We start from the raw sequence: 24906 nt of genomic DNA, 5'->3' as shown, positions 1-24906 counted from the left end.
AAAACACAGAATATCACAGGCAAGAAGATTTGTGTCTGTTCCCCTACATATACATATAAAGGCAATTTGAGTTCTAAGCCAAAAGAATGAGAATGTTGAAATCAACAGTTTTCTGTTAGATTTCAGTCATGGCTGCCAATATTCTTTATCTGTACACTTAAACATTTAGCACTAATGCCTCAATTTATCTTTTAACAGCAAATCAGGCCTTTGCTTTATTTTTTATCTAGAAGAAATGGATTTGTCTAACACTTACCTAAACTCGTGGGCTTGATGAGAACATCAAGAACATCATAAAAGGGCAAGTTTTTTAACTGCACATCAGGATGGACTGGAGGAATTGGGGGAGATGGCTGCTGCATCTCAAACGTGGGCTTAGTGTCTTGAAGCAACACAGAACCAACAGGGGAGGATGGTGAGTGAGGTGTAACTGAAGTGGAAGGCAATGTGTGGATTCCAGCCACAGCCAAGTCAGGTTCTACAGGTGATGAGTTACCATCCAAACTGAAAACTGATGATTTGATTGTGGATAAATCAGAAAGTCCTTCAAGAGTCCGTGGGTATCGGCGTCTATACAATTCTCGAATTTTAATTTGAACCGCAGGGCTGCAGCCACTCTTCAATAAATGCAACGCCCTCATCAGGAGGTCATGCTTGCGTCCACTTTTATTCCGTCCAGCAAAGCCTAGTAACACTTGTAGTTCAGAAACCCTAAAACTAGAGACCATATTCTAAAAGGAAAGAAAAAATAAATAAGTAAGCCAATAGCCAAGAACATAAAAACCCTGTTTAGAATATAATATAAAATCTTATTTTCCAGCATTCTATCAATTGGCATGTGCTAGCAACCAATATTTCCACTTACCAGTTAGAATCATTCCTGTTTATACTGCCAGCCCACCCTCACTAAATTACATTCAAATTATGGTGCTAATTTTGTTTTGTTGTACTCTTAATTTTGGTAGTCTATTAATTTCTATTAACCCTCATAATCCACTTATGCTCAAGTGAAAACTTGTATTTGTTGGACTATGAAATTTATAACCAATAAAAATGTTCCTTTTTAAAACTAAGCCCTACCAATACATAATATTTGTTACAGCATTACCATCAATTGACCAATTAGAATTTTACAACACTATATGCATAACTTCTGATACTAAGCAGTAAATTTACAATATCAAGAAAGATTTTTAAAAATATGTATTTTTATTGATTTCAGAGAGGAAAGGATAGGGAGAGAGAGATAGAGAAATCAACGATGAGGGAGAATAATTGATCGGCTGCCTCCTTTACACTCTACACTGGGGCTTGAGCCTGCAACCCTGGCATGTACCCTGACCAGGACTCGAACCCTGACCTCCTGGTTCATAGGTAGACGCTCAACCACTGAGCCACACCAGCTGAGGCAAGACAGATTTGTAATCCAAAAGCCAATGAATTTTTTACCCCAACTTAAATATCAAAGGACAATATAAGAAATCTAGAGGCCCGGTGCATGAAATTCATGCACTCAGGAGAGAGGGGTCCCTCAGCCAGGCCTGTGCCCTCTCACAATCCAGGAGCCATTTGGGGATGTCTGACTGATAGCTTAGCGCTGCTGCAGAGGCGGGAAAGGCTCCTGCCACCACCACTGCACTCGCTAGCCAACAGCCTGGCTTATGGCTGAGTGGCGCTCCCCCTGTGGGAGTGGCGCTCCTGTGTTCAGCATCTGCCTCCTTGTGGTCAGTGCGTGTCATATCCGAAACTGGCTCTCCAACATCCCCTGAGGGGTCACGGATTGCGAGTGGGCGCACGATCAGGAGTGGGAGGTGGGAGATTGGCCAGCCGGGGAGGGACTGTGGGAGGACTCCAGGGCATGTCCGGCCCCATCTCACTCAGTCCCAATCGGCTGGACCCCAGCTGCAAGCTAACCTACTGGTCGGAGTGTCTGCCCCCTGGTGGTCAGTGCACGTCATAGTGAGCGGTTGAGCAACCTTAGCATATCATTAGCATATTACACTTTGATTGGTTGAATGGACGACTGGACATTTAGCATATTAGGCTTTTATTATATAGGATAATGTTTTTAATATTAAAGCTAAAAATCCACATATCCTATATAATAAAAGGCTAATATGCAAATAGACCGAATGGCAGAACAACTAGAACAACCAAATAAACGAACAACCAGTTGTTATGATGTGAGCTGACCACCAGGGGGTGTGTGCAGAACATGGTGGGTACTGGCTGTGGTGAGATGGTGGAGCAGGTGAGTGGGGGTGCCAGACCAAGGTGGGGCACCGGTCGCTGTCATCGGGGCGAGTCTCTGGTGGTTATTGAAAATTCTTTGCTCCCGCAAGCCTCAGTCCCACCTAGTGCTCGCACCTGCTGCCAGCACTGGAGCCACCACTGCCCGTGCCCGGCGCTGGTCCCGAACACTCAGCACCATCAGCAGGTGTGAGCGGCGGCTGTAGGCCCCAATCACCCCTCAGGGCTTCTCCACCTCCCCCTGCTCCTGAGGGGCCATCAGGGAAGCAGCTGCTGATTGAACCCACTGCTGGTGCTGGCCCCAATCGCTCCACGCCTTCAGTGGGTGCGATTGGGGCTGGTGACGTCAGCGCGTGGGAGTGGGAGCAGTGGGAGCAGGACTGACGGCAGACAGGGTACCAGGGGCCGGGTGGGAGGGGCTGGGTGGGGTACAGAGGATGGGCCAAGACCTGCCCCTGTGCCTACTTGCAGCCTCGTGGCCCACAGTTCCTTTTTAAGGTGCACGAATTCGTGTACTGGGCCCCTAGTCTTATATAACAGTAAAATTTCTAGAACAGTGGTTCTCAACCTTCCTAATGCCACGACCCTTTAATACTGTTCCTCATGTTGTGGTGACCCCCCAACCATAAAATTATTTTCGTTGCTATTTCATAACTGTAATTTTGCTACTGTTATGAATCGTAATGTAAATATCTGATATGCAGGATGTATTTTCATTGTTACAAATTGAACATAATTAAAGCATAGTGATTAATCACAAAAACAATATATAATTATATATTTGTTTTCCGATGGTCTTAGGTGACCCCTGTGAAAGGGTCATTCGACCCCCAAAGGGGTCGCAACCCACACGTTGAGAACCGCTGATCTAGAACAACTGAATTTCCAAGCTAGCTGAGTATCCATTGAGGAAAAGACCTTTGAAGAGCAAGGAAATGAGTGATCACAAATCTCAAAGGATGCCCAGCCTGTGTGGTTCAGTGGTTGAGCATTGACCCATGAACCAAGAGGTGACCAGTTGGATTCCTGATCAGGGCACATGCCCTGGTTTTGGGCTTGATCCCCAGTAGCAGGTGTGGCAGGAGGCAGCCAATTGATGTGTCTCTCTATCCCTCTCCCTTCCTCTCTCTAAAAGCAATAAAAAAAATTTTTAAAGAACAATATTTCCTCCAAGCCACTCCCTATTGACTTGTTCTTGGGAGTAAAATGAAGGTAACAGGCAGATCCTGCTTCAGGTTTTACCATCTATTTATTCAACGCACCCTAGTTTATACTTTTATCCACTTGCTGCCTCATAAATCAACCTACTTGGTGATTTTCAGTCAATTCTGAACTCAAAGGTAGCCCACCTGTGAGTCATATTTATTTATACACATGTGCACCATGAAGCCAGAAAGAAGAGTAAGACCTGGAGCTGATGAAACGTCTCTATATTTGAAACCAAAACTTTTAAATAAATGATAAATTAAAGAATTCACGGAAGAAAATAGAAAAATATTCACAAATGAAAACACTCTACATCAAAACTTGTGTGAACAAGGAAAGCAATACATAGAAATTCCTGGTCTTAACTGCCTATGTTAAAATTAAAAAAATAAGCACTCAGAAAAAGAATAGAAACAAACCCAAAGGAAGTATAAGGAAAGAAATGAGCAGAAATTAATGAAATGGTAAAGTATACATTTAAGAGCATATAAGACAAAAACTCAACTCTTTGAAATCTTACAAACTGGCAAACTTTTAGCTCTTAACACTGATCAAGGAAAAGAAAGTTTTTTTAAAAAAGATAAAAGGGACATTAAAGACAGGTAACACAAAATTAGAGATTAACAAATTAATACCATAAATTGAAGAACATGGATGAAATGGACAATTTTCTATAAAAGTATAACCTACCAAAACCGGTTTTAAATTGAAAATACGAACAATCCTACAACCAAAACAATTAGAATAGTTAAGAACGTGCCCCACAAAGAAAAAAACAGTAACAATTTTACAAGGGAGTTCTATCAAACATTTAAGAAACAGATCATTCTAATCTTACATCAACTCTTCCAGAAGAAAGGGGAAAAGTATATATTTTTAAAATTATAGGTCAATATTACACATTATTAGAGACAAAAATCCTGAATTAACTGTCTTCAAATTGACACACACACACACACACACACACACACACACACACACACAGACAGAGAGAGACAGAGACAGAAAGATCCAGGTTGACTTTATACTTGAAACACAAGATTGATTTAAATATTAGAAAATCAATCAATGTAGTTCACCATGTTAACAGATTACAGAAGAAAAACATTAAGAGATTACAGAATAAAAACATGATCCTCTTCAAAGATGCAAAAAAGGCTTCTGATAAAATTCAACATCCATTTTTTAAAATTAGCAAACTAGTAATAGAAAGGAACAGCCTTAACCTGAAAAGATTATCTACAATAAACCTACAGCAAGCATCATACTTAACTGTGAAACTTTGAAAGTATTTCCTCTAAAATCAGGAACAAGATCAGGATGCCCCCATCACCGCTTCTATTCAACATTGTACTGGAGATCCTAGCCAGCACATTTAGACAAGAAAAAGAAAGAAAGAAAGAGAAAAAAAAGCATAAGAATTGGAAAGGAGGAAACAAAGAGGTCATTATTCACAGATAGGTTGGTCTACACAGGAAATCCAAAAGAGTTCTATAGATAATTTATCATAATTAGGAGTATAGCAAGATTGTTATACAAAGTTAAATTTTACTTCTGTTTACCAACAAGACAGAAAATATAATTATAAAAAGGTACCATTTATGATTTGATACAAACATAGGGTACCTAGAAATAAATCTAACAAATATCTACAATAGTTTAGTTGAAGAAAATTATAAAACTTTATTGAGAGACACTAAAAGATCTAAATACTGGTATATGAAGATTACAATGGTCATGATTAAGAAAACTTAGTAACAAAATGTTAATTTTCTCCAATGCATTTCCCATAAAAACCCCAAAAGGTTGTGTGTGTGTACCTACATAACTTCAAAAGATGACTCTAAAATTATGTGGAGAATCTAATACTCAAGAAGCTCCTTGAAAAACTGCAATGCAGGAGGACTTGGTTTACTTCCATGTCCCCCAATGACTGACTTTAACTTTTTCTATTAAAACCTGAAAGTTGAATATAATATTAATAAATACATATGTTTGAAGGCATAACGCACTACAAAGGCAGCAAGGACCTGAGAGGCCAAGACTGCGGAAAGGAGGGAAGCATAGCACATTGGATCCCTCTTTTCCCCTGGAGATATTTGCCAATGAGAAAGGATGGTGGATAAGTTGAGAAGTCAAGCAGAACTCTGAATAGACTTACAGGGCTGGTTATCTGCAAAATATAATCTGTAAGAGCTAGTATCTAGGGTATATAATGAACTCTTACAAATAAGTATGAAAAAGACAGAAGGCCCAGTATAAAAATGGGCAAAAAACTTGGCAAGTCACATCACAAAAGATATCCAAATTGCAAGTATATTAAAAGGGGTTTTATATAATTACTTATTAGGGGACTGTGGGAATGCAAATTAAAACCACTAAACATCTACCAAAACGTCTAAAATTAAGAATGGACAACAAAAAACAGGACATGGAATAACTGGAACTTTATTATTTTGTTAGTAGAAGGGTCTGAACAAACACAACAATATGCACTATACTCAAAAAGAAAAGGAGGGAAGGAGGAGGGCAGGAAGGAGCGAGGATAGCAGTCTTATATATTAAAAATACAATTACTGAAATAAGTTCTACAGAAAAGTTCAAAGGCAAAGTAAAAGGGGACTCTTCCAGAGTGTAATAAACAAATGAAGCTTCAATCTAGGAAGTCCAATCAATATTCATCCATCAAGAGTCTCCAAGAAAACAAAAAAGGAGGAAAGAAATTATCAAAGATAATTCCCCAGACCTAAAGAGTCTTAAAACTGAAAAGGCACCTGACAGGAGTAATGAAAAAAGCCTACTACTAAACACATTTAAGAGACCAAAGATAAAGATATCACCATAAAGACTGTAAAGAAGGTTACTACAAAAGGATAACCACCAGATTAGCAACATTGGGGCTGCTTTAATTTCCTAGAGCAAAATTTTGAAAGTTCAGAGAGAAAAGTTGTATTACCAACTTAAAATTCTATATCTAAAATTTCAATCAGAAACAAACGGCAAGCCATTTTCAAATATTCAAAACTTACAAAGTTTATCACCAGCATACTTATAATTACACAGGGTGGGGCAAAAGCAGGCTTACAGTTGTTCGTATGGAAAATAATACAATGATTAACAAATAATAATACAAGAATAAACTATTTCATGTACTCACAACTGCAAAACTACTTTTGCCCCATCCTGTATTCCTGTAAAATAAAATTTTAATTAAAAAAAAAGACATGGAATCCAAATAATAGCCATAACCCAGGAGTGTAACGTAAAGTAATCCCAGAATGACAGCTGTATTAGCACACCTAGAAAGAAAGTGCCCAAATTAGAAAAGGAAGGTTGAGAACTCCAGAATACCTATCTTGCAGAAAAACTGAATGGCTACAAGATGAGAACACATTGTAATACCAAATTTAAAAAATAATGTCCATGAGCGTTCCTCAATCAAGCGGGACTTTGTTATATTTCTCCTTTAAGGAGCAGAGGTTTATACTATTTTTAAAGAATAATTTATTGATTTTTAGAGAGAGAGGAAGGGAGGAGAAACATAGATATGAAACCGCAATATCAATCAGCTGCCTCTTGCACACCGCCTGCCTACCAGGAATCGAGCCTGCAACCAGGGCATGGAACCAGCAACTGCTTGGTGCATAGGACAACACCCAATCAATTGAGCAACATTGGCCAGGGCAGCACAGGTTTTACTTAACAGAATTTCCTCTATAGCTCCACTCTACTTGGTTCTAACCGTGATTAATATTTACATAACAAAGGCTAGTTATTAGTACTCTAGAATCTCCTTTAGAAGTACAAAAAGTGTGCAAGAGTTATAAACCAAATAATATAAATCTTGACAATAAACAGAAAATTAAGGTTGGAAGAAAAGGAAGTGTGGAGGTAGAAAAAAACAAAGAGAAATAGATAGGTGTTAAATGCTCTGAATGGAAGATGTATTGTCTGAAACTGATAGGCCAAGAAACAGAAATTTGCTGCAAAAAGTTAAGAATAATCAACACCTGAATAGGAACCAAAAAAATGTAACAGCAGAATTAGAAACAAAGTGGAAAACATAATGACCTAAATTTGATATTTACTAGAAAGTCAAGCAACAGATACTGTTTAGAATTCAAAGAAAAATTAAGATATAAAAAGAGATGCGGTATTTTTAAGTTTGGGAATTTACCTAAAAATTAAAAATAAAAGAGTTTAAGGCAGTTATATCAGGAGTGAGACTTAGTGGGAAAGGATGGACTTTTACTTTCCTTTGGAATTTTTCTGCGCTATCTGCACAAGGACTGTTTTTATTTGGGGGGGGGAGGGGAATGAGGAATGGAAATAAGAAAATATAAAATGTTATTAAAACCATTTTTCAGATTAAGGAAAAAGTGCAATAACTTGTTCAATGTCATAAAGTCAATATCCAGGCAAACACTAAAAATATATATACATTTTGTGGCATAATCAAGATTTGCTTTTACTGACCTACATGAATAAGCAAATGGAGAGCTCTGAATGTCTTTGTTAGGTTTATATTGCTCTCTGCTAAGTCAAAAAGCAAACAAACAGTTTCAAACCACTTTTCCAAAAAGTCTAGGAAAAAAGCCACATTGCTAGGGGGTTCAAAATGAATATTCATAGAAAATAGTTTGGACTATGATACCAATTGATTCCACATAACACTTTTACTTCAATTCAACTATCCAATTCCTTATGCTGAGGTACCTGAATAAAAACAGACTGTCAAGAAAACTCAAAGGGAAAAAAATTGTCTTTAAAAAAAAAAATAGTGCTGGGAAAACTGGTATCCACATGCAAAAGAAGTTGAATCCCTCACACCATAAGCAAACATTAACTCAAAATGGATCAATCACCTAAATGTAAAAGCTAAAACTATAAATATAACCTCTTAGATGAAAACAAGCATAAATCTTTATGACACTGATTGGGCAATGGTTTCTTTGAACTGACATCAAAAGCAACAAAAGAAAATGCAGATAAACTTCATCAAAATTAAAAACTTTTGTTTCAACATACACTATCAAGAAAGTGAAAAGACAATCCACAAAAAGAAAAAGTGAAAATCATATATCTGATAAAGAACTTGAATCTAGAATAAAGAATTTAAACTTAATTTTTAAAATAACCCAATTAAGAAATGGGCAAAAGGTTTGAACAAACTCTTCTCTAAAGAAGATATAAAATGGCCAATAAGCACATGAAAAGATGCTCAAGTCCTGGCCAATGTAGCTCAGTTGATTTGAGCATCATACCCAAACGCCAAGGTTGTGGGCTCAATCCTTGGTAGGGGCACATACAAGAATCAATCAGTGAATGCATAAATGAGTGAAACAGCAAATCAATGTCTTTCTCTCTCTCTCTTTCTTTATCCCTCCCTCTCTCTCTCTCATTAAAATCGATCAAAAAAAATTTTTTAAAAAGAAGCTCAGTATCATTAGTCATTGGGAAATGCATATCAAAACCACAATGAGACACCACTCCACAACCATGAGTTTGAGGATATGGAAAAGTTAGAACCTTTTCACTTTCCTGATATGGCAAGACCTAGCTGAAAGTACTGATGAGGTATTTATTTAAAAGACTGATTGGTCTATCATCCAACCTTGCAAACAAAAACAAAAAGGGTGAACCAATCTCAGACTATAACACAAGACTAGAAACCTTTTGTGTGCAACATTCTGGGCTTTCTTTATTAAACCCAAGCACAGAAAAAGCCCTGACTTCTGTATTCATTAGCAGGCTCCAGTCTGAACTAAGTAGCCTAATAAAAAGACATAAGCTGGGCTGGAAAGCTGCCCCTCTCGCTGAATTAGCTGAGCATTTTGAGAAAACCTTGTAGCAAGGTAAAATTTTTAAAGCCAATAAACATGGCCCCACAGTAACAAGAGCTCCAAGGACCGAGAGGAGGACCTTCACATACACATTCCAAGCCAGAATCTAGAAGTCCTCCACTCAGGAACACTGTGCCCTGAAATCTCTGCCTTCATTGTAAACAACCAGGGTACTGGAAAAGGGAATGCCCCTACAGAACCCGTCCTTTAATAGACCTCCACCTTTTGCCAGACTGTTCTTCCATCAGAGAAGTCTTGAAAGATTTTATTTCCAAAATAATAATCATCATTGATGAGGCCCCAAGGGATCCATTGGAAAGTTGCTCCCCATAATACCTCTAAATGAACAAGGGGAAACTAAGATAAAAATTAATGAAGAATCGGTGTAGTACTGGTGGACACCAAAGCCACTTTATCTACTTTCATAAACAGCAAATCCCTAAGAGTAAAGAGAATTTTTGTAGTGGGAATTTCTAACCAAACTCAATGGGTCTAAACCAGTCCAGATGACACTAGGGCCATTTTTGGAAATCATACTTTCCTTCTATGTGACACTGCCCCAATAAACGTGTTTGGACAAGATTTGCTTTCTAAATTGAGGAGTCATATAAAATGTAACTCGGAAGAAGAAATGTCTCAGAAATTCCTAACTCTCCTGAACCTGAGCTGCTCTGCTCCTCTGCAACAAGGGGCTGATGAAATTGAGAAAATCTGAAACCCCCATCTCCCAGAAGTGCCTGAATGCCTACAGGCTTCTTCTTACATTGAGAAATACAAAATTAAGAGCTCTGAACCCACAAAATTCCAAATATATCATTCCAAACCCCTGCTTAAATCCCCTCAATATCCACTAAAACCAGAAGCTATCCCAGGGCTTTCACCAACTGTAGAAAACTTAATTAAGCAAGGACTTAAAATTCCACGCACTAGCCCCTGTAACACTCCGATCTTACCCATTAAAAATCCAAATGGATGATGCTGGGGATTTGCTGCGTGCAAATAAAACTGTGATACTAAGGTAGTTTCAAATTCTAATGCCTTGTTAGCTAATGTACCTATCGTCTCAAAACAGTCCACAGTGGTGGATCTTTGCTCTGCTCTTTCCTTAGTATTCCAGTTGACAAGGAGAATCAGTATTTACTTATCTTCACTTAGAAAAAATAACAACATACCTGGACTATAATGCCACAGTGTATACTGAAGCCACATCCTATTTTCGAAGGTTTTACATCAAGACTTGGCAACTTTAGCCCTGAAAGGTTTGACTCAGTGGATAGAGCGTCGGCCTGCGGACTCAGGGGTCCCAGGTTCGATTCCGGTCAAGGGCATGTACCTTGGTTGCTGGCACATATCCAGTGGGGAGTGTGCAGGAGGCAGCTGATCGATATTTCTCTCTCATCGATGTTTCTAACTCTCTATCCCTCTCCCTTCCTCTCTGTAAACAATCAATAAATATATTTTTAAAAAAAGACTTGGCAAGCCGAAACCGGTTTGGCTCAGTGGATAGAGCGTCGGCCTGCGGACTGAAAGGTCCCAGGTTCGATTCCGGTCAAGGGCATGTACCTGGGTTGCGGGCACATCCCCGGTGGGGGATGTGCCGGAGGCGGCTGATCGATGTTTCTCTCTCATCGATGTTTCTGACTATCTCTCTCCCTTCCTCTCTGTAAAAAATCAATAAAATATATTAAAAAAAAAAAAAAGACTTGGCAACTTTACAGTTTCCTAAGAAATCTTCACTCATTCAATATGTAGATGACTTATCTGTTATGTTCCGCTAATAAGGATTCAGAAATAGATTCAATTTATATATTACAGCAATTAGTTTGTAAAGGCCATAGGCCTCCAAGGAAAAACTCCAATTCTCAAAAAAGGTTCACTACCTACGACATGATTTGACTGCAGAAGGCATTTCCCTCTCACTTGAAAGAATAAACATAATCCCAAAACTTCCCTAAACCTACATCAAAATGACAGTTAATGAGTTTCCTTGGACTTGAAGAATATTACAGATCTTGGGTTATAAATGTTTCTCTGATTGAAACTCCTCTGTATCAGCTTACAAGGAACTCAATCCCAGACCCCAGACCCCAGGAAGAAATTCACCAGCAAGCCTTTAGCCAATTAAAATTAGCTCTATAACAAATTCCGGTCCTAGGGCTCCCAAATTATACTAACAATTAGACCCAGTAATCAGAACATATCCAAATGTTTAAAAGCAGCAGCCAAGGCAGGTGAATTGGTAGAAGCCTCAGCTGAATGAGTATTAGGATATGACTTATGCTTACAAGTACCTCATGCTGCTGAGAGTCTATCAAGCTCCAATAACAACATTTTTCAGCAAACAGGCTAACATCTTATGAGATCCTTCTCCTTTCACCTAAACTCCATATTAAGCGCTGCAATTTGCTCAATCCTGCTACCCTTGCCAGACAATGGCACAGATCACCATAACTATGTAGACATGGTGTCATGGTTATTAAGCCCTTGTACTGACTTGCAAAACACACAGATTTAATACCCTTTTCATCCATGGGTCCTATGCTATAATTGCAGAAGGGAAATATCAAGCACAACATGCTGTTAACAACGCAATATGAACTACTGGAAAGGGGAATCCTTCCTCAATTTAAGTCTGCTCAACCAGCAGAACTACACGCCTTCACTTTAGCTTGTTAGCTATCCAATGGAAAATCCAAAAACATTTTATACTAGAGGCCCAATGCATGAAATTCGTGCATGGGTAGGGTCCGTAGGCCTGGCCGGTGATCAGGGCCGATCTGTGGGGTGACCAGCAGGGCAATCAGGGGAGCCCCTGCTGGCACCTGCCTTTGCTGGCCTGGAGCCTGCAGGCTGGGGACAGCTCCTGTCTTGAGTGTCTGCCCCTGGTGGTAAGTGCACATCACAGCAACAGGTCGTTCTGCCATTTGGCCAATTTGCATATTAGGCTTTTATTATATAGGAGGATTGACAGCAGCTATGCCTTTGGGGTGGTCCATGACTTTGGTATATTAAAGAAACAGAGAGATTTCCTCACTTCTAGTGGAACTGCAATCAAGAATGGGTCCACCATAGCTGGTTTGGCTCAGTGGATAGAATGTCAGCCTGAGGCCTGAAGGGTCCCAAGTTCAATTCTAGTCAGGAGCACATGCCCAGGTTATGGACTACATCCCCAGTAGGGGGCGTGCAGGAGGCAGCTGATCAATGGATCTCTCTTATCATTGGTGTTTCTATCTCTCTCTCCCCCTCTCTTCCTCTCTGAAGTCAATAAAAAATATATTTTAAAAAAAAAGAGAGAGAATGGGCCCCAAGTAAATGAACTGCTCTCTGCCATTCTACTGCCTAACTTAATTGCAATTATTAACATTGAAGCTATTACTAGAAAAACAGAACCTGAGTTCAGGGAAACGCTCAGGCAGATGCAACATGAATCAGAATTAAATTGTCCCAATATGCAACTTGAATAAACTTCCTATGATTGACTCAAACCAAATTATTTATAAGTAGTTGCTCGGTGCACAGATTCATGCACATTGAAAGGAAATTAATTAGAAGGTGGCCAGTGGGGCGGGACTGGGCAAGATGGGCCAGACATGCCCTGGAGCCAACCTCCTGAGGTCCCTCCCCAACTGGCACACCTGGAGCAGGCCGTGCAATGGCTGGAAGGGCGCCTGTGGAGTGAGGGGGTCCCTCGGGCAGGTGAGGTCCCTTGTCCTGACCTTAGGGGATCAGGTCGAAACCAGCTCTCTGACATCCCCTGAGGGGTCCTGGAGTGGGAGAGGGCACTCTGCAAAGTTGCTGTCGCTTGGCAATTCCTACATTGAGCATCTTCCCCCTGGTGGTCAATGTGTGTCATACCTACTGGCTGGTCGGCCGGTCACTTAGCCTTTCTCTCATCACTGATGTTTGTTTCTCTCCCCTCCCTTCCTCTCTGAAATCAATAAAAATATACTTAAAAAAAAAAAAAAGACAAGCCCTACCCAGTTTGGCTCGGTGGATAGAGCGTCAGTCTGCGGACTGAAGGGTCCCAGGTTTGATTCCAGTCAAGGGCACATGCCCGGGTTGTGGGCTCGATCCCCAGTAGGGGGGCATGCAGGAGGCAGCCAATCAATGATTCTCTCTCATCACTGATGTTTCTATCTCTCTCCCCCTCTCCCTTACTCTCTGAAATCAATAAAAATATATTTTTTTAAAAAGACAAAATCAGGCACCCAAGCTAGATAACACTGTTGAGACCAACAAGGATGCAAATGACAGCCACCTGGTTCGTTCACTGTACCTAAAAATGCCATTACTAAAAGCTCTACATTCAGGAACTCATCATGGCACAGATAAAATGATCCAAACTATGAAAAGTATTGGTGAGATCACTGATCTAAGATCACAAATTTGGTTTGTGACCAATGTCTAATTTGCCAAGCCCATAATCCTGGCAAGGCTATTAAGGTATTAACAGAGCATCCCCACTGGTGACTTACTAGGCCATTTGAACTTACAATGGATTTCATTCTACTGCCTCCCACAATGAGTTATCACTATATTCTAGTAATTGTTTGTATGTCCTCAGGATGGATTAAAGCCTTCCCATACAGAAAGGCTGACACCAAAACAGTGGCTAAGAAACTTTTAGAAAATCTATATTTCCTTTCTGGAGTATCCCCAGAGAAATCTCTCATTTTGACACACACAGAGATAACACACACACGGGAGAACTCATTTCATTGGACAAATTATTAATTAAATACAGCACTGCTGACACAATGGTATTCCATTGCCCTTACTGTCCTCAGTCACCTGGTAAATTCCAATGGACTAAAGCTAGTTAAATTAACAGAATTAACTGGACTGCCCTGGTCAAAAGTTCTACCATTAGTTTTGGTGGCAATTAGACACTTGTAGAAAAGCATAAATTAATGCCTTATGAAATAGTAACAAGAAGAACTATGCCTTTGATGATAAAACCACACATCTCCTGTACTCATAAATTCTGAAATGACTCAATACTGTAAAGCTTTAATGCATCATGCCAAAATGTTTTTCCACCAGGTAAAGGAAGCTTTCCACGAACCTCCAACAGATGATCAAACCTTTCACAGCTTAGAACCTGGAGAGTAGGTATTCTGGAAATGACACCTAAGAAAGAATGCCCTTTAACCTCGTTAAAAGAGACCATAGCAGGTTCTCCTTACTACCCAGAAACAGAAACAAGATGAGCAACAGGATAAACAGCAAAAGCAATGCCTCCATAGATGACACCATAACCTGAGTTTCACAATGAAACAAGAGCATTTTAACTCTGATGGTGACTAAGAGTGTGCTAATACCAAGTTTTAAGTCAAATTCTCATGTTTGATGTGATGACCATAGGGGGAAATTGCTATATTAATTAAACAAGGAAGCCATTAAACCTAGGTGACTCTAATGCTGTGGTGCCTATGTAAGCAAACCAAAATCTAAGCCAACAAGAATTTAAGCTACAGCCAGTCAATAATTTCCTTACCTTGCTTCTACCTTTTCTCCATGTTTTTCCCCAGCTCCTATTAACCGAGTGCTCCTAACCACATCTGGTTTAGTGCCACCCAATTCAAACTGATTTTTGCTCAAATAAATTCCTAAATTGTAATGCCTGCATTTATCTTTTAATACCACTAATAGCTTTGAATCACATGGTAGATTCTGTTACATCTATTATCAATTAGACTATTTCCTTGCTCAACAGTTGGGGAGTAGGAGGAATGAGGACCTCTAACTTCAAACCCCCCTTAACTTCCCATTCTACTCTACCAGAATGGCCAGTGCTACTAGGTGTAAGGAACCAAATACTCAAGACTTCCAAATAGAAAATCTGTTACAAAATTACTTAAGCCTCTTAGTATAAAAGATTTTCTGTGTCTGGTTTACCAGTACCTATTAAGAAAGTTATAATGGGAGAACCAAGATGGCGGCATAGGTTAACGCCGGAGTTTGCTGCTTTGAACAACTACTTCAAAAGTGAAACCAAAAAACGGAAGGGACATCACCCAGAACCACAGGAACGCTGGCTGAGTGGAAGTCCTACAACTAGGAGGAAAGAGAAACGCATATGGACACTCAGAGGAGGCGCAGTGCTGAAGTCAAATTCTGAGGTGCGGAGTGCGCGGAGCGGGCTGGCAGCGGAGGGTGTGGTTGGCGTTTTCAATCGGGAGGGAGTCGCAGACTCTGAGCTCCAGATCCGGGCGAGTCTTTAGGGACCCAGACTCAAACGGGAGAAACGGGACTGTCTGGCTTCGGTCAGAGCGAGTGCAGCTTTCTCTCCGAGCTTTGCAGTGGGTGCTGGGACTCAGAGAGGCAGAGCCCCTGGGGACAGGACTGAGAGCCGCCATAACTGCTCTCTCCGGCCCACCCTGTTGATCCTGTGCGACCCGCCCCGCCCAAGCCCTGCACACAGGCATTTGCCGGATAGCCTCAGGCAAACGCCAGATTAGCACCTCCCTAGAGGACAGAAGTTCTCTCACTGCTGACACAGCTGATTCTCATAGCCACTTGGCCTGGAGGTCAAACCCTCCCTGGAATTAGCTACAACAATCAAGATTTAACTATAAGACTGCGAACAAAGACCACTAGGGGGTGCACCAAGGAAGCATAACAAAATGCGGAGACAAAGAAACAGGACAAAATTGTCAATGGAAGATATAGAGTTCAGAACCACACTTTTAAGGTCTCTCAAGAACTGTTTAGAAGCCGCCGATAAACTTAATGAGATCTACAAGAAAACTAATGAAACCCTCGATCTTATATTGGGGAACCAACTAGAAATTAAGCATACACGGACTGAAATAACGAATATTATACAGACTCCCGACAGCAGACCAGAGGAGCGCAAGAATCAAGTCAATGATTTGAAATGCGAGGAAGCAAAAAACACCCAACCGGAAAAGCAAAATGAAAAAAGAATCCAAAAATGCAAGGATAGTGTAAGGAGCCTCTGGGACAGCTTCAAGCGTACCAACATCAGAATTATAGGGGTGCCAGAAGATGAGAGAGAGCAAGATATTGAAAACCTATTTGAAGAAATAATGACAGAAAACTTCCCCCACCTGGTGAAAGAAATGGACTTACAGGTCCAAGAAGCGCGGAGAACCCCAAACAAAAGGAATCCAAAGAGGACCACACCAAGACACATCATAATTAAAATGCCAAGAGCAAAAGATAAAGAGAGAATCTTAAAAACAGCAAGAGAAAGAAACTCAGTTACCTACAAGGGAATACCCATACGACTGTCAGCTGATTTCTCAACAGAAACTTTGCAGGCCAGAAGGGAGTGGCAAGAAATATTCAAAGTGATGAATACCAACAACCTACAACCAAGATTACTTTATCCAGCAGAGCTATCATTCAGAATTGAAGGTCAGATAAAGAGCTTCACAGATAAGGAAAAGCTAAAGGAGTTCATCACCACCAAACCAGGATTATATGAAATGCTGAAAGGTATCCTTTAAGAAGAGGAAGAGGAAGAAAAAGGTAAAGATACAAATTATGAACAACAAATATGCATCTATCAACAAGTGAATCTAAGAATCAAGTGAATAAATAATCTGATGAACAGAATGAACTGTTGATTATAATAGAATCAGGGACATAGAAAGGGAATGGACTGACTATTCCTGGGGGGAAAGGGGTATGGGAGATGCGGGAAGAGACTGGACAAAAATCGTGCACCTATGGATGAGGACAGTGGGTGGGGAGTGAGGGCGGAGGGTGGGGCGGGAACTGGGAGGAGGGGAGTTATGGGGGGAAAAAAAAGAGGAACAAATGTAATAATCTGAACAATAAAGATTTAATTAAAAAAAAAAAAAAAAAAGAAAGTTATAATGCCCTAGCCTGTTTGGCTCAGTGGATAGAGTGTCGGCCTACGGGCTGAAGGGTTCCAGGTTCGATTCTGGCCAAGGGCACACGCCCGGGTTGCAGGCTCCATCCCCAGTGGGGGGCGTGCAGGAGGCAGCCGATCAATGATTCTCTCTCATTGATGTTTCTAGCTCTCCCTCTCCCTTCCTCTCTGAAATCAATAAAGAAATATATTTTTTTAAAAAAAGTTATAATCACTGGCTCTTCTTCACTAGCCCAAATACACACCCAGACACTTAAACATTCACTCTTGTTTTGACACACACAGAGATAATAAATTCTCAATGCACAAAAGGGTGTGAAGAATACAGAAAAGAGACTCTTTAAAAAAGAAATCTTAATACAATAGATCCTCCTCTACCCTTACACTTGAGTGGAGGTAAGTAGGGAGAGTAGATTAGCCAGGTTAAATTGCAGCAGGGGCCTTTTTAAGGATGGCTGAAGGGTGACACCAGCATGAAATGGTGCACTGGAGGAGAAAGACAAGGGTAAAAAGCTGCTTTGACTGAAGAAGAGATGAGGGACTTCAGAACCCCAATTCTGAAGTCTTGTCTTCAGACTATTTTGCCTCTCCTCCACCTCTGTGCTGGGCTCTGCTAGAGACTAGAAAGCAGGGTGGCAGTGACAGAAGTCCAGGCATCAGCTCTTATAAGCTTGTCCCACGTTAATTCACTAAATTTGCAAACTAGTTTATCCACAAAATCCTACCAAAATAGTGCTGTAAAATAAGGAACTGATGAATTGAATAATTTCTCCCTCGAACGCCCTGGAAGCTTCTAATACGTGATGCATTATTATAATCATCTTTGGTAATTCAGCCCACAATTTCCCTTCACAGAGAACAGACCCATTCCTTTCCTCAACCCACCGGAATGATCAAGGGCAGGGAGAAGCAGTGACAACTGATTTACAGAGAGAGATGAGGAAGCTGACCCAGAACACAAATGGGAGGGGGAAAGGGAGAGAGACAAGAGAAAAGCTTCTCTGGTTTCCAAGCCACTCTGCAGTTCCTGGTTCGGCTCCCACCTACGCACTGACCACCTGCTCTGCCCTATCCCAGTACATAAATTCTCTGCTTTTTGCTAAGCTTTGACCAACAAGTTACAAAAGTGTAAGACAAGACTTGAAAAAGTTTTCACCAACGAAATACCTTAGAAGAGGAAAAAGTGGTATACGTCCGTTATGCACAAAAATTAAGAAAATACTGCAGTTAGAAAAGAAGCTTAACTTCAAACTTCAGTCTTCTCAAGCCATCCTAAATTTAATGCATGAATCTGCACAGGTAAGGCTCAGGCCTGCTCCATCCAAAAGATCCACAGACGTTAAAAGCTCTAGAGCCAGGGCTCTGAGACACTAAAGCCCGTCTACTTGATCGTCATGAACACCTTTTATGCACTGACTTTAGAGAGAGACCGCGCGTCAAGGAAAGAAAGGGAGAAACGTCGACTGGTTGTCCCCCTCATGTTTGTATTCATCGCTGGTTTCCTGTGCGCCCGGACGCAGGCGCAGGGAGACGCGCTCTACCGGCTCTTTTGCTGAAGTCCACCAGCCAAGTAACCAGCCAGCATCCTTCCCTGACCCTCTATCCCTCGCCAAAAATAAACAAAATAAATAAGCATACAAAACCGAATCTCTTATCGGATTCCTTCTTCCTTCTTCTTTCAAGTTAACCCTGACATCAGACGTGCGTGACACACTAGGTTTGCATTTGCCTGCATTTCAAGTTCACTCTCACCTCCACTTTTGACTTTGTTTTTAAAATCGGGGTTTCCGTCCCTAAGTGTCCCAGTTATGTCGCCAGCCGTTCAGCGAGCCGTAAAAAAAAAAAAAAAAAAAAAAAAAATAAGCCCGGCTCGTTCATCACCGTTTTGTGCCGCCGAGGACGCTGAAGGTCAGGGGGGAACACGCTTTCCACCCCAGCCCCTGCACACCCCATCCCGAACCTCCCGCGGCGGTTCTCAACCTGTGGGTCGCCAACAATGAAAATACATCCTGCGCATCAGATATTTACATGACGATTCATCACCGTAGCGCAATTACAGTTATGGAGTAGCCACGAAAATAATGTTACGGTTGGGGGTCACCACAACATGAGGAGCTGTATGAAGGGGTCGCGGCATCAGGAAGGTTGAGAACCACTGAGCAAGGCATCAACAACCAAGCGGCGGCGACCTTGCTCTGGGGCAGGGGGGAAACATGTCTGTCCCTCCCGAGCTCCCGAGACGAGTTTACAAACAAACCCCAGCACAACGCGGACTGTGCGGGTTCCTTACCGCGGCGCCGGGAGACTATCCAGGGTCGAGGCTGAAGGCAGGATTCCCCCCAAGACCACGCTTCCCTCCCAGACGCTGAGGCAGCACTGGTGGCGGGGGCCTTCCCGTGACACCGCTGACTAACCCGCAGCCTCAGCCAGGGCGGAGGGCGAGGAACTCCGAAACGCAACTTCACGTTCGGGAAACAAGTCTCCCACCAAGTGAGCAGCAGCCTGTGGACTTGCGAATCGCCATCCACACGGGCGCCCTCGCGGTCCACCTCAGCCCTTAAAATAACGGGGAGGTCGCGTCCTCCTTCCCGAGGACGCCCGGCCCCCGCGTCAGGTGTGAGGAGCCCGGGGGTGGCGGGGGGGGGGACACCGGCTGGCCGCTCGCCCCGGGCCCCAGGCCCTCCGCCCCGCGCGGCCCGGCGCCCTCCGCCGCCTGGCTCCCCTCCCACCCCCACCGCGGCGCCCCCTCGGAGGTGGGCCGGGACTCCGGGCTCCTCAAACCCGTCCCCGCACAGCAAGGTGGCGGCGGCCGGCGACGTAGCTTCTTCCCCCGCCTCCTCTCCCCTCCCCCGCGGCCTCCGCTCTCCATTCCCGCGCCCCCGCTTACCCTCAACTCCTCGAAATCCGCCATTTTATACCACCCGCGGGTGCCGCTGTCGCCACAGCACCCCCTCCCGCTGCCGCCAACGACGCCGCCGCCACCAGGGCCGCCACCGCCGCCTCCAGCAACATCCTGCACTGGGCGCCGCCGAAGACGCCGCGGCCGCTACCGCCGCCACCGCCAGGCCCGTCACGTGACGGGCATGGAAGCCCCGCCCCCGGCGCGCGGCCCCGCCCCCTGGCGACCCCCGCGCCCAGCCCGCCACTTTCCCTCCGCGGCTTCCGGCCGCGCGCGCCCCTGCGCGGCGTTAGTCTCGCACAGCTCCCGCCCTCCCTCGGTCCGGCCTGCCCGCCGGCCGCACGCCTTCCGGTCCCGGCCCTGCCGCCTTACTCTCCTCAGGTCCGCGCGGTGCCTCCCACCCCCCTTCCCGCACGGAGGCCCGCCAGACCCCCCGGAAGCGCCGCGGGACCTCAGCGTTACCTTCGGGGCTGGAGCGGGGCCTGGCCCCGGCGAGCGGCAGACCGGAAGAGCTGGGCCGGACTCCTGGCTGGAACATGTCGGGGGCAGTGGCTGCGGCCGGAGGAAGCAGCTGCGAATACAACCATCCCCCAGAGTAGTTGTGTGGGAACGATATGAATACGGGCGCTGGGTTAGCTATTGTTCCGATCCGACGGTGCGGGACTGGTGGCACCTCCGGAAGGCTAATCCCCTCGTCGGTTTAAGACACGTCCCAAGCTGTAAGAATTGTTAGGAGTTTATTGGAGCCAAACTGAGGACGATTGCTGGGGAGCAAAAATCTCAGCGGACCGTGCTTAGGCTCCGGAGAATGGCAGTTTGGCTCCTTATTTTCTACACTAGAATCAAAGGAGAAGACGTAAGGGGGTTACATGAAATCCATTGGTGATAGATTAGGGAGGCGGGAGAAAGCAGAGCGGGGAAATCTCTGGGATTGGATAAAAAGTAAAAGGAATGCACGCAGACAGTACTTGTTTTACGCTGGTGGGGATCGGGTAGAGAGCAGCCCATTAACACGGTAACAGTAACCAGGAGGGGTTCCGCGGTCCCCAGAGTGTGCCCGGAGAGGTCTGGAAAAAGGAAATTACCCCGACATCCCAAAGGTATGTTAATCGGATGCAAAAAGACAATAGACAGGCCCAGTTAAGGTAAGGATTGGCCTTTGTCAAGGAGACACCAGTGGTCGGCAAACTGCGGCTCGTGAGCCACGTGCGGCTCTTTGGCCCCTTGAGTGTGGCTCTTCCACTAAATACCGACTTCTGCCCACGGGCCAAGAAGTTTCCATCGCACTGTACATGCGCGCCCGCACGTGGTATTTTGTGGAAGAGCCACACTCAAGGGGCCAGAGAGCCGCATGTGGCTCGCGAGCCGCAGTTTGCCGACCTCTGGCCTAGGACAACACATGACTCGCTTTCCGTGAGGAAATTTTAATTTCAGACCATCCTGTGTGGTTACTTGAGGTCTCTGAGTTTGTAGGTTCCCCCCCCACCACCATGACAGGCCTCCCCTGAGCTTATCAGATTTGGTATACGACCCCTTTTTGTCCACGCTTCCCCCTTTTGGTCACAAATCAATCCAAAGGATTGCATTGGTTGGATAATGTGCTAGGAAGGCTCACTCCTAGGAAACTTTAGTGTCAGCGTTTGTCTTGCTGGACAATGGACCATTGGGGATAAGGCAAGACCCAACCTTGGATGAGGTCAACGCCAAATTTTCTGAAAAGAGAAAAGCATGTAGTATAACATTTATTTATAGTTTCAGGGCACACCATACCACTCCAGTCTTCACAATCTGACCGTGAGGTGGGTCCCCTTCTACCATGGCCCATCTACTTCCCATTAGAAGCACTCAAGTGCCGTTCATTATTCATCTGATTCTTGCTGGCTGTGCAATCGAGAACTGTAACCTTGAGGTTTATTCGGGGACAAGGATGTAAGAACACAATGCCTCATGGAGTGAATTCTGAGTATTTTTTTATTCATAAGCTCTTTGTTTTATTGATTACTCTCTTTGAATAAATATTAATTCATCAGTCCTATCCCTTTTTCTCTACTAACCCTCCCCCCAACCCCCCATTCCAGAGTAAACCCTCTGGAATTCTGTATTCACAACCTCACTTACTAGCAAATGTCACACCATCTTCAGCACACCTGTTCTAGGCATGCAAGAATGAGGGGGAGTTTTCAAAAATGACAAGAAATGTACTTGCCTAGTTGCCAACCCTGTGACAGTCAACGATAAGTCATCTCTAAATATATATTGTTCACACTCCCTTTTTTATGTTACTAAAAACTATCTTGTAATTCTTTAAAAACTGTCAGCTCTGTCAATGGAAAGAGAAAAAGTTTTAATCATATAGACATTCCACATAGGTATAAGTCTCTCTCTGCCAACAATTGTTGATATGGAAGAATGAAGAGCCTTTATGGGAGCTTATCCAAAAGTAAGCGAAATCTGGTTTCTGCCCCATCTCTGTTATCAGTGTCATTTTCTAGTTTACCTGAAATGGTACCAAAACGTAGGCCCTGTCTTCCTTACTTCATCTCAACAACAGCCCTCTTGCTGCCCTTCCTACAGCCGCACATAGCAGTTCAGAGCCCTCTGAAAGGAAGGAAAGACAGAAAGCAAGGAAAGCCACCCAGGCCAGGATTGGCATCTTTCCTGCTCTACAACTTTAGGAAAGGCATTGGGCCCGTTCAGGCCCTGTCTCCTCATCTGTAAAGTGGAAACAGTAATACACTCTCATAGTGTTGCAAAGGAAAAACTATCTCAGTCAAGTTTCCTTGATTAAGAGATTGTTTGCTTTTTGTATTTCTAGGAGAATGAATAATCAACAAGACAAACCTGTCCATATTCGTTTTAAAAATGAAGGGAGTGGATTTTACCAGAAGGATAGCTGGTAACTGTCATTAAACCAAGGAACATTGAACAACAAGGTCCAGAAAGGGCAGCTAGCAGTGCAGCTTCAAGGACCTCTGCAGCTGTTCCCTTCACTCAAAAATGCCCTGCCATTAGCATGACTCATCTTCAAACTTCCTCAGCCTGCATGTCTCTCAGCACAAATTTTCAAGAAAAAGAATGATTGCCTCCCCCTGGCTAACAGGCTTTTCTCAGCCAGCATGCCATCCAGATCCAACCAGTTAAGGCTAGGGGTAGGCTCCCAGGACACATAGGTCTGCAGGGCCTAGGAGGAGAGCAAGGCTGACACCCCCTACCCGCCCCCCCCGCCCCCCAAAAAAACTATGTGCTTAGAACTGCTTAGACATAATGAGCACTTAGTGTGTCTTAGCTATTGTTACTGTTCATAGTGTACTGTGTAATTTTCAACCTCCATACATTTTATTACACCTTTTTTTTTTTACCACTGAAATGTTATTCCTCCCCTTTTTGAATGAAAATGCAATCATTCACTTATTCATTGATCCAGAAAATATTTATTTCACACTTAATATGAGTCAAACAATGTTCTTGGCAATAGGGATATAGTAAAAAACAAAATTTCTGCCTTGATGAAACTTATATTCTAGTGAGGGCTGGGGACTGCAGGAATAATTACCCATACACCATGAATTAATATAAATTGGGGTAGTAAGAAGTTCCAAAAGGGGAACAAATCAGTTTGAGGAGATAAATAATGATGGTGGGGAAAGAATAAGGGCTACATTGCATAATAAAACGGCCTGGGGACTGTAATAAGAAGTTTGATTTTTTTTTTTCTTTTTAGAGTGATGTAAACCCATTGAAAGGTTCTGAGAAGGGGCATGGTGAGATCAGATTTATATTAATAAAATTTTATTCTGACTGTTACATGGAGAATGGTGGTAGTGGAACAAGATAGAAAGTGAGGCCCTGAGCGTGACTGAGGGTGGCATCACAACCTCCTGATCGCCCTGCTTTGTGCATGACAGAGGGCGGTGCCCCAACTCCCCAATCGGCCCTGCTCTGAGCCCGACCAGGGGCTGCACCTAGGGATTGGGCCTGTCCTCTGCCACCCGGGAGCAGGCCTAAGCCAGCAGGTTGTTATCTCCCGAGGGGTCCCAGACTGCGAGAGGGCACAGGCCGGGCTGAGGGACCCCCTTCCCCCCCGAGTGCACAACTTTTTGTGCACCGGGCCTCTAGTATATGTAATATTTAAAAACATTACATATATGAATTATATGTGCATGTATATATCTATAAATACAGCATTGTTTTATATTTTTAAAAAATGTATATAAAGGGTATATAAATTTTTTTCAACTTCATTTTTTCATTTAACATTGTTTTTGGGATTTGTCCATGTTCTTATATGTAGCTCTGGCTTAATCCATTTCTGGGTATATACCCCAAAGAATTGAAAGCAAGGTCTTGTACAGCTATGTTCATAGCAGCTTTATTCGCAATAGCTAAAAGGTGGAAGCAACCTGCTATGGACTGAATGTCTGTGTCCCCTCAAAAGCCATGTGTTGAAGCCCTAATCTCCATTGTGATGGTATTTGGAGGGAGGGCCCTCGGGAGGTCATGGGTTTAGCTGAGGACATGACAGTGGAGGCCCTATCATGGTATTAAGAAGGTGAAGAGCCGAAACCGGTTTGGCTCAGTGGATAGAGCGTCGGCTTGCGGACTGAAAGGTCCCAGGTTCGATTCCGGTCAAGGGCATGTACCTGGGTTGCGGGCACATCCCCGGTGGGAGATGTGCAGGAGGCAGCTGATCGATGTTTCTCTCTCATCGATGTTTCTAACTCTCTATCCCTCTTTCTTCCTCTCTGTAAAAAATCAATAAAATATATTAAAAAAAAAAAAAAAAAAAAAAGAAGGTGAAGAGCCCAGCGCTCCCGATTCCCACTAGTAAACATACAAGAAGGTGG

The 24906-nt window shown here is 43.2% G+C and overlaps 1 protein-coding gene across 7 annotated transcripts in view; it reads right to left on the bottom strand.

Moving 5' to 3' along the window:
• The window catches only part of PIAS2 (protein inhibitor of activated STAT 2), a 73649-nt gene extending 53417 nt beyond the window's left edge, over positions 1-20232 (bottom strand). For 3 of the 7 annotated variants that reach the window (XM_036321749.1, XM_036321750.1, XM_036321753.1), the window contains exons 1-2: positions 20051-20232; positions 257-731 (exon numbers count right to left, since the gene is read on the bottom strand). In XM_036321749.1, the coding sequence (XP_036177642.1) occupies positions 257-731; positions 20051-20074 (499 nt within the window). In that variant the 5' untranslated portion in view covers positions 20075-20232. Of the gene's footprint in view, positions 1-256; positions 732-4729; positions 4819-19453; positions 19479-20050 lie in introns of those variants that run through there. The other 4 variants (XM_036321751.1, XM_036321754.1, XM_036321755.1 and 1 more) reach the window with 4 other exon arrangements.
• Between the last annotated feature and the right edge of the window lie 4674 nt (positions 20233-24906).

Source organism: Myotis myotis, unplaced genomic scaffold (assembly GCF_014108235.1).
Source record: "Myotis myotis isolate mMyoMyo1 unplaced genomic scaffold, mMyoMyo1.p scaffold_m19_p_9, whole genome shotgun sequence".
In the NCBI taxonomy this organism is placed as follows: Eukaryota; Metazoa; Chordata; class Mammalia; order Chiroptera; family Vespertilionidae; genus Myotis; species Myotis myotis.
The sequence above is the reverse complement of the archived record's forward strand: the minus strand, read 5'-3'. Positions and strand labels throughout refer to the sequence as shown.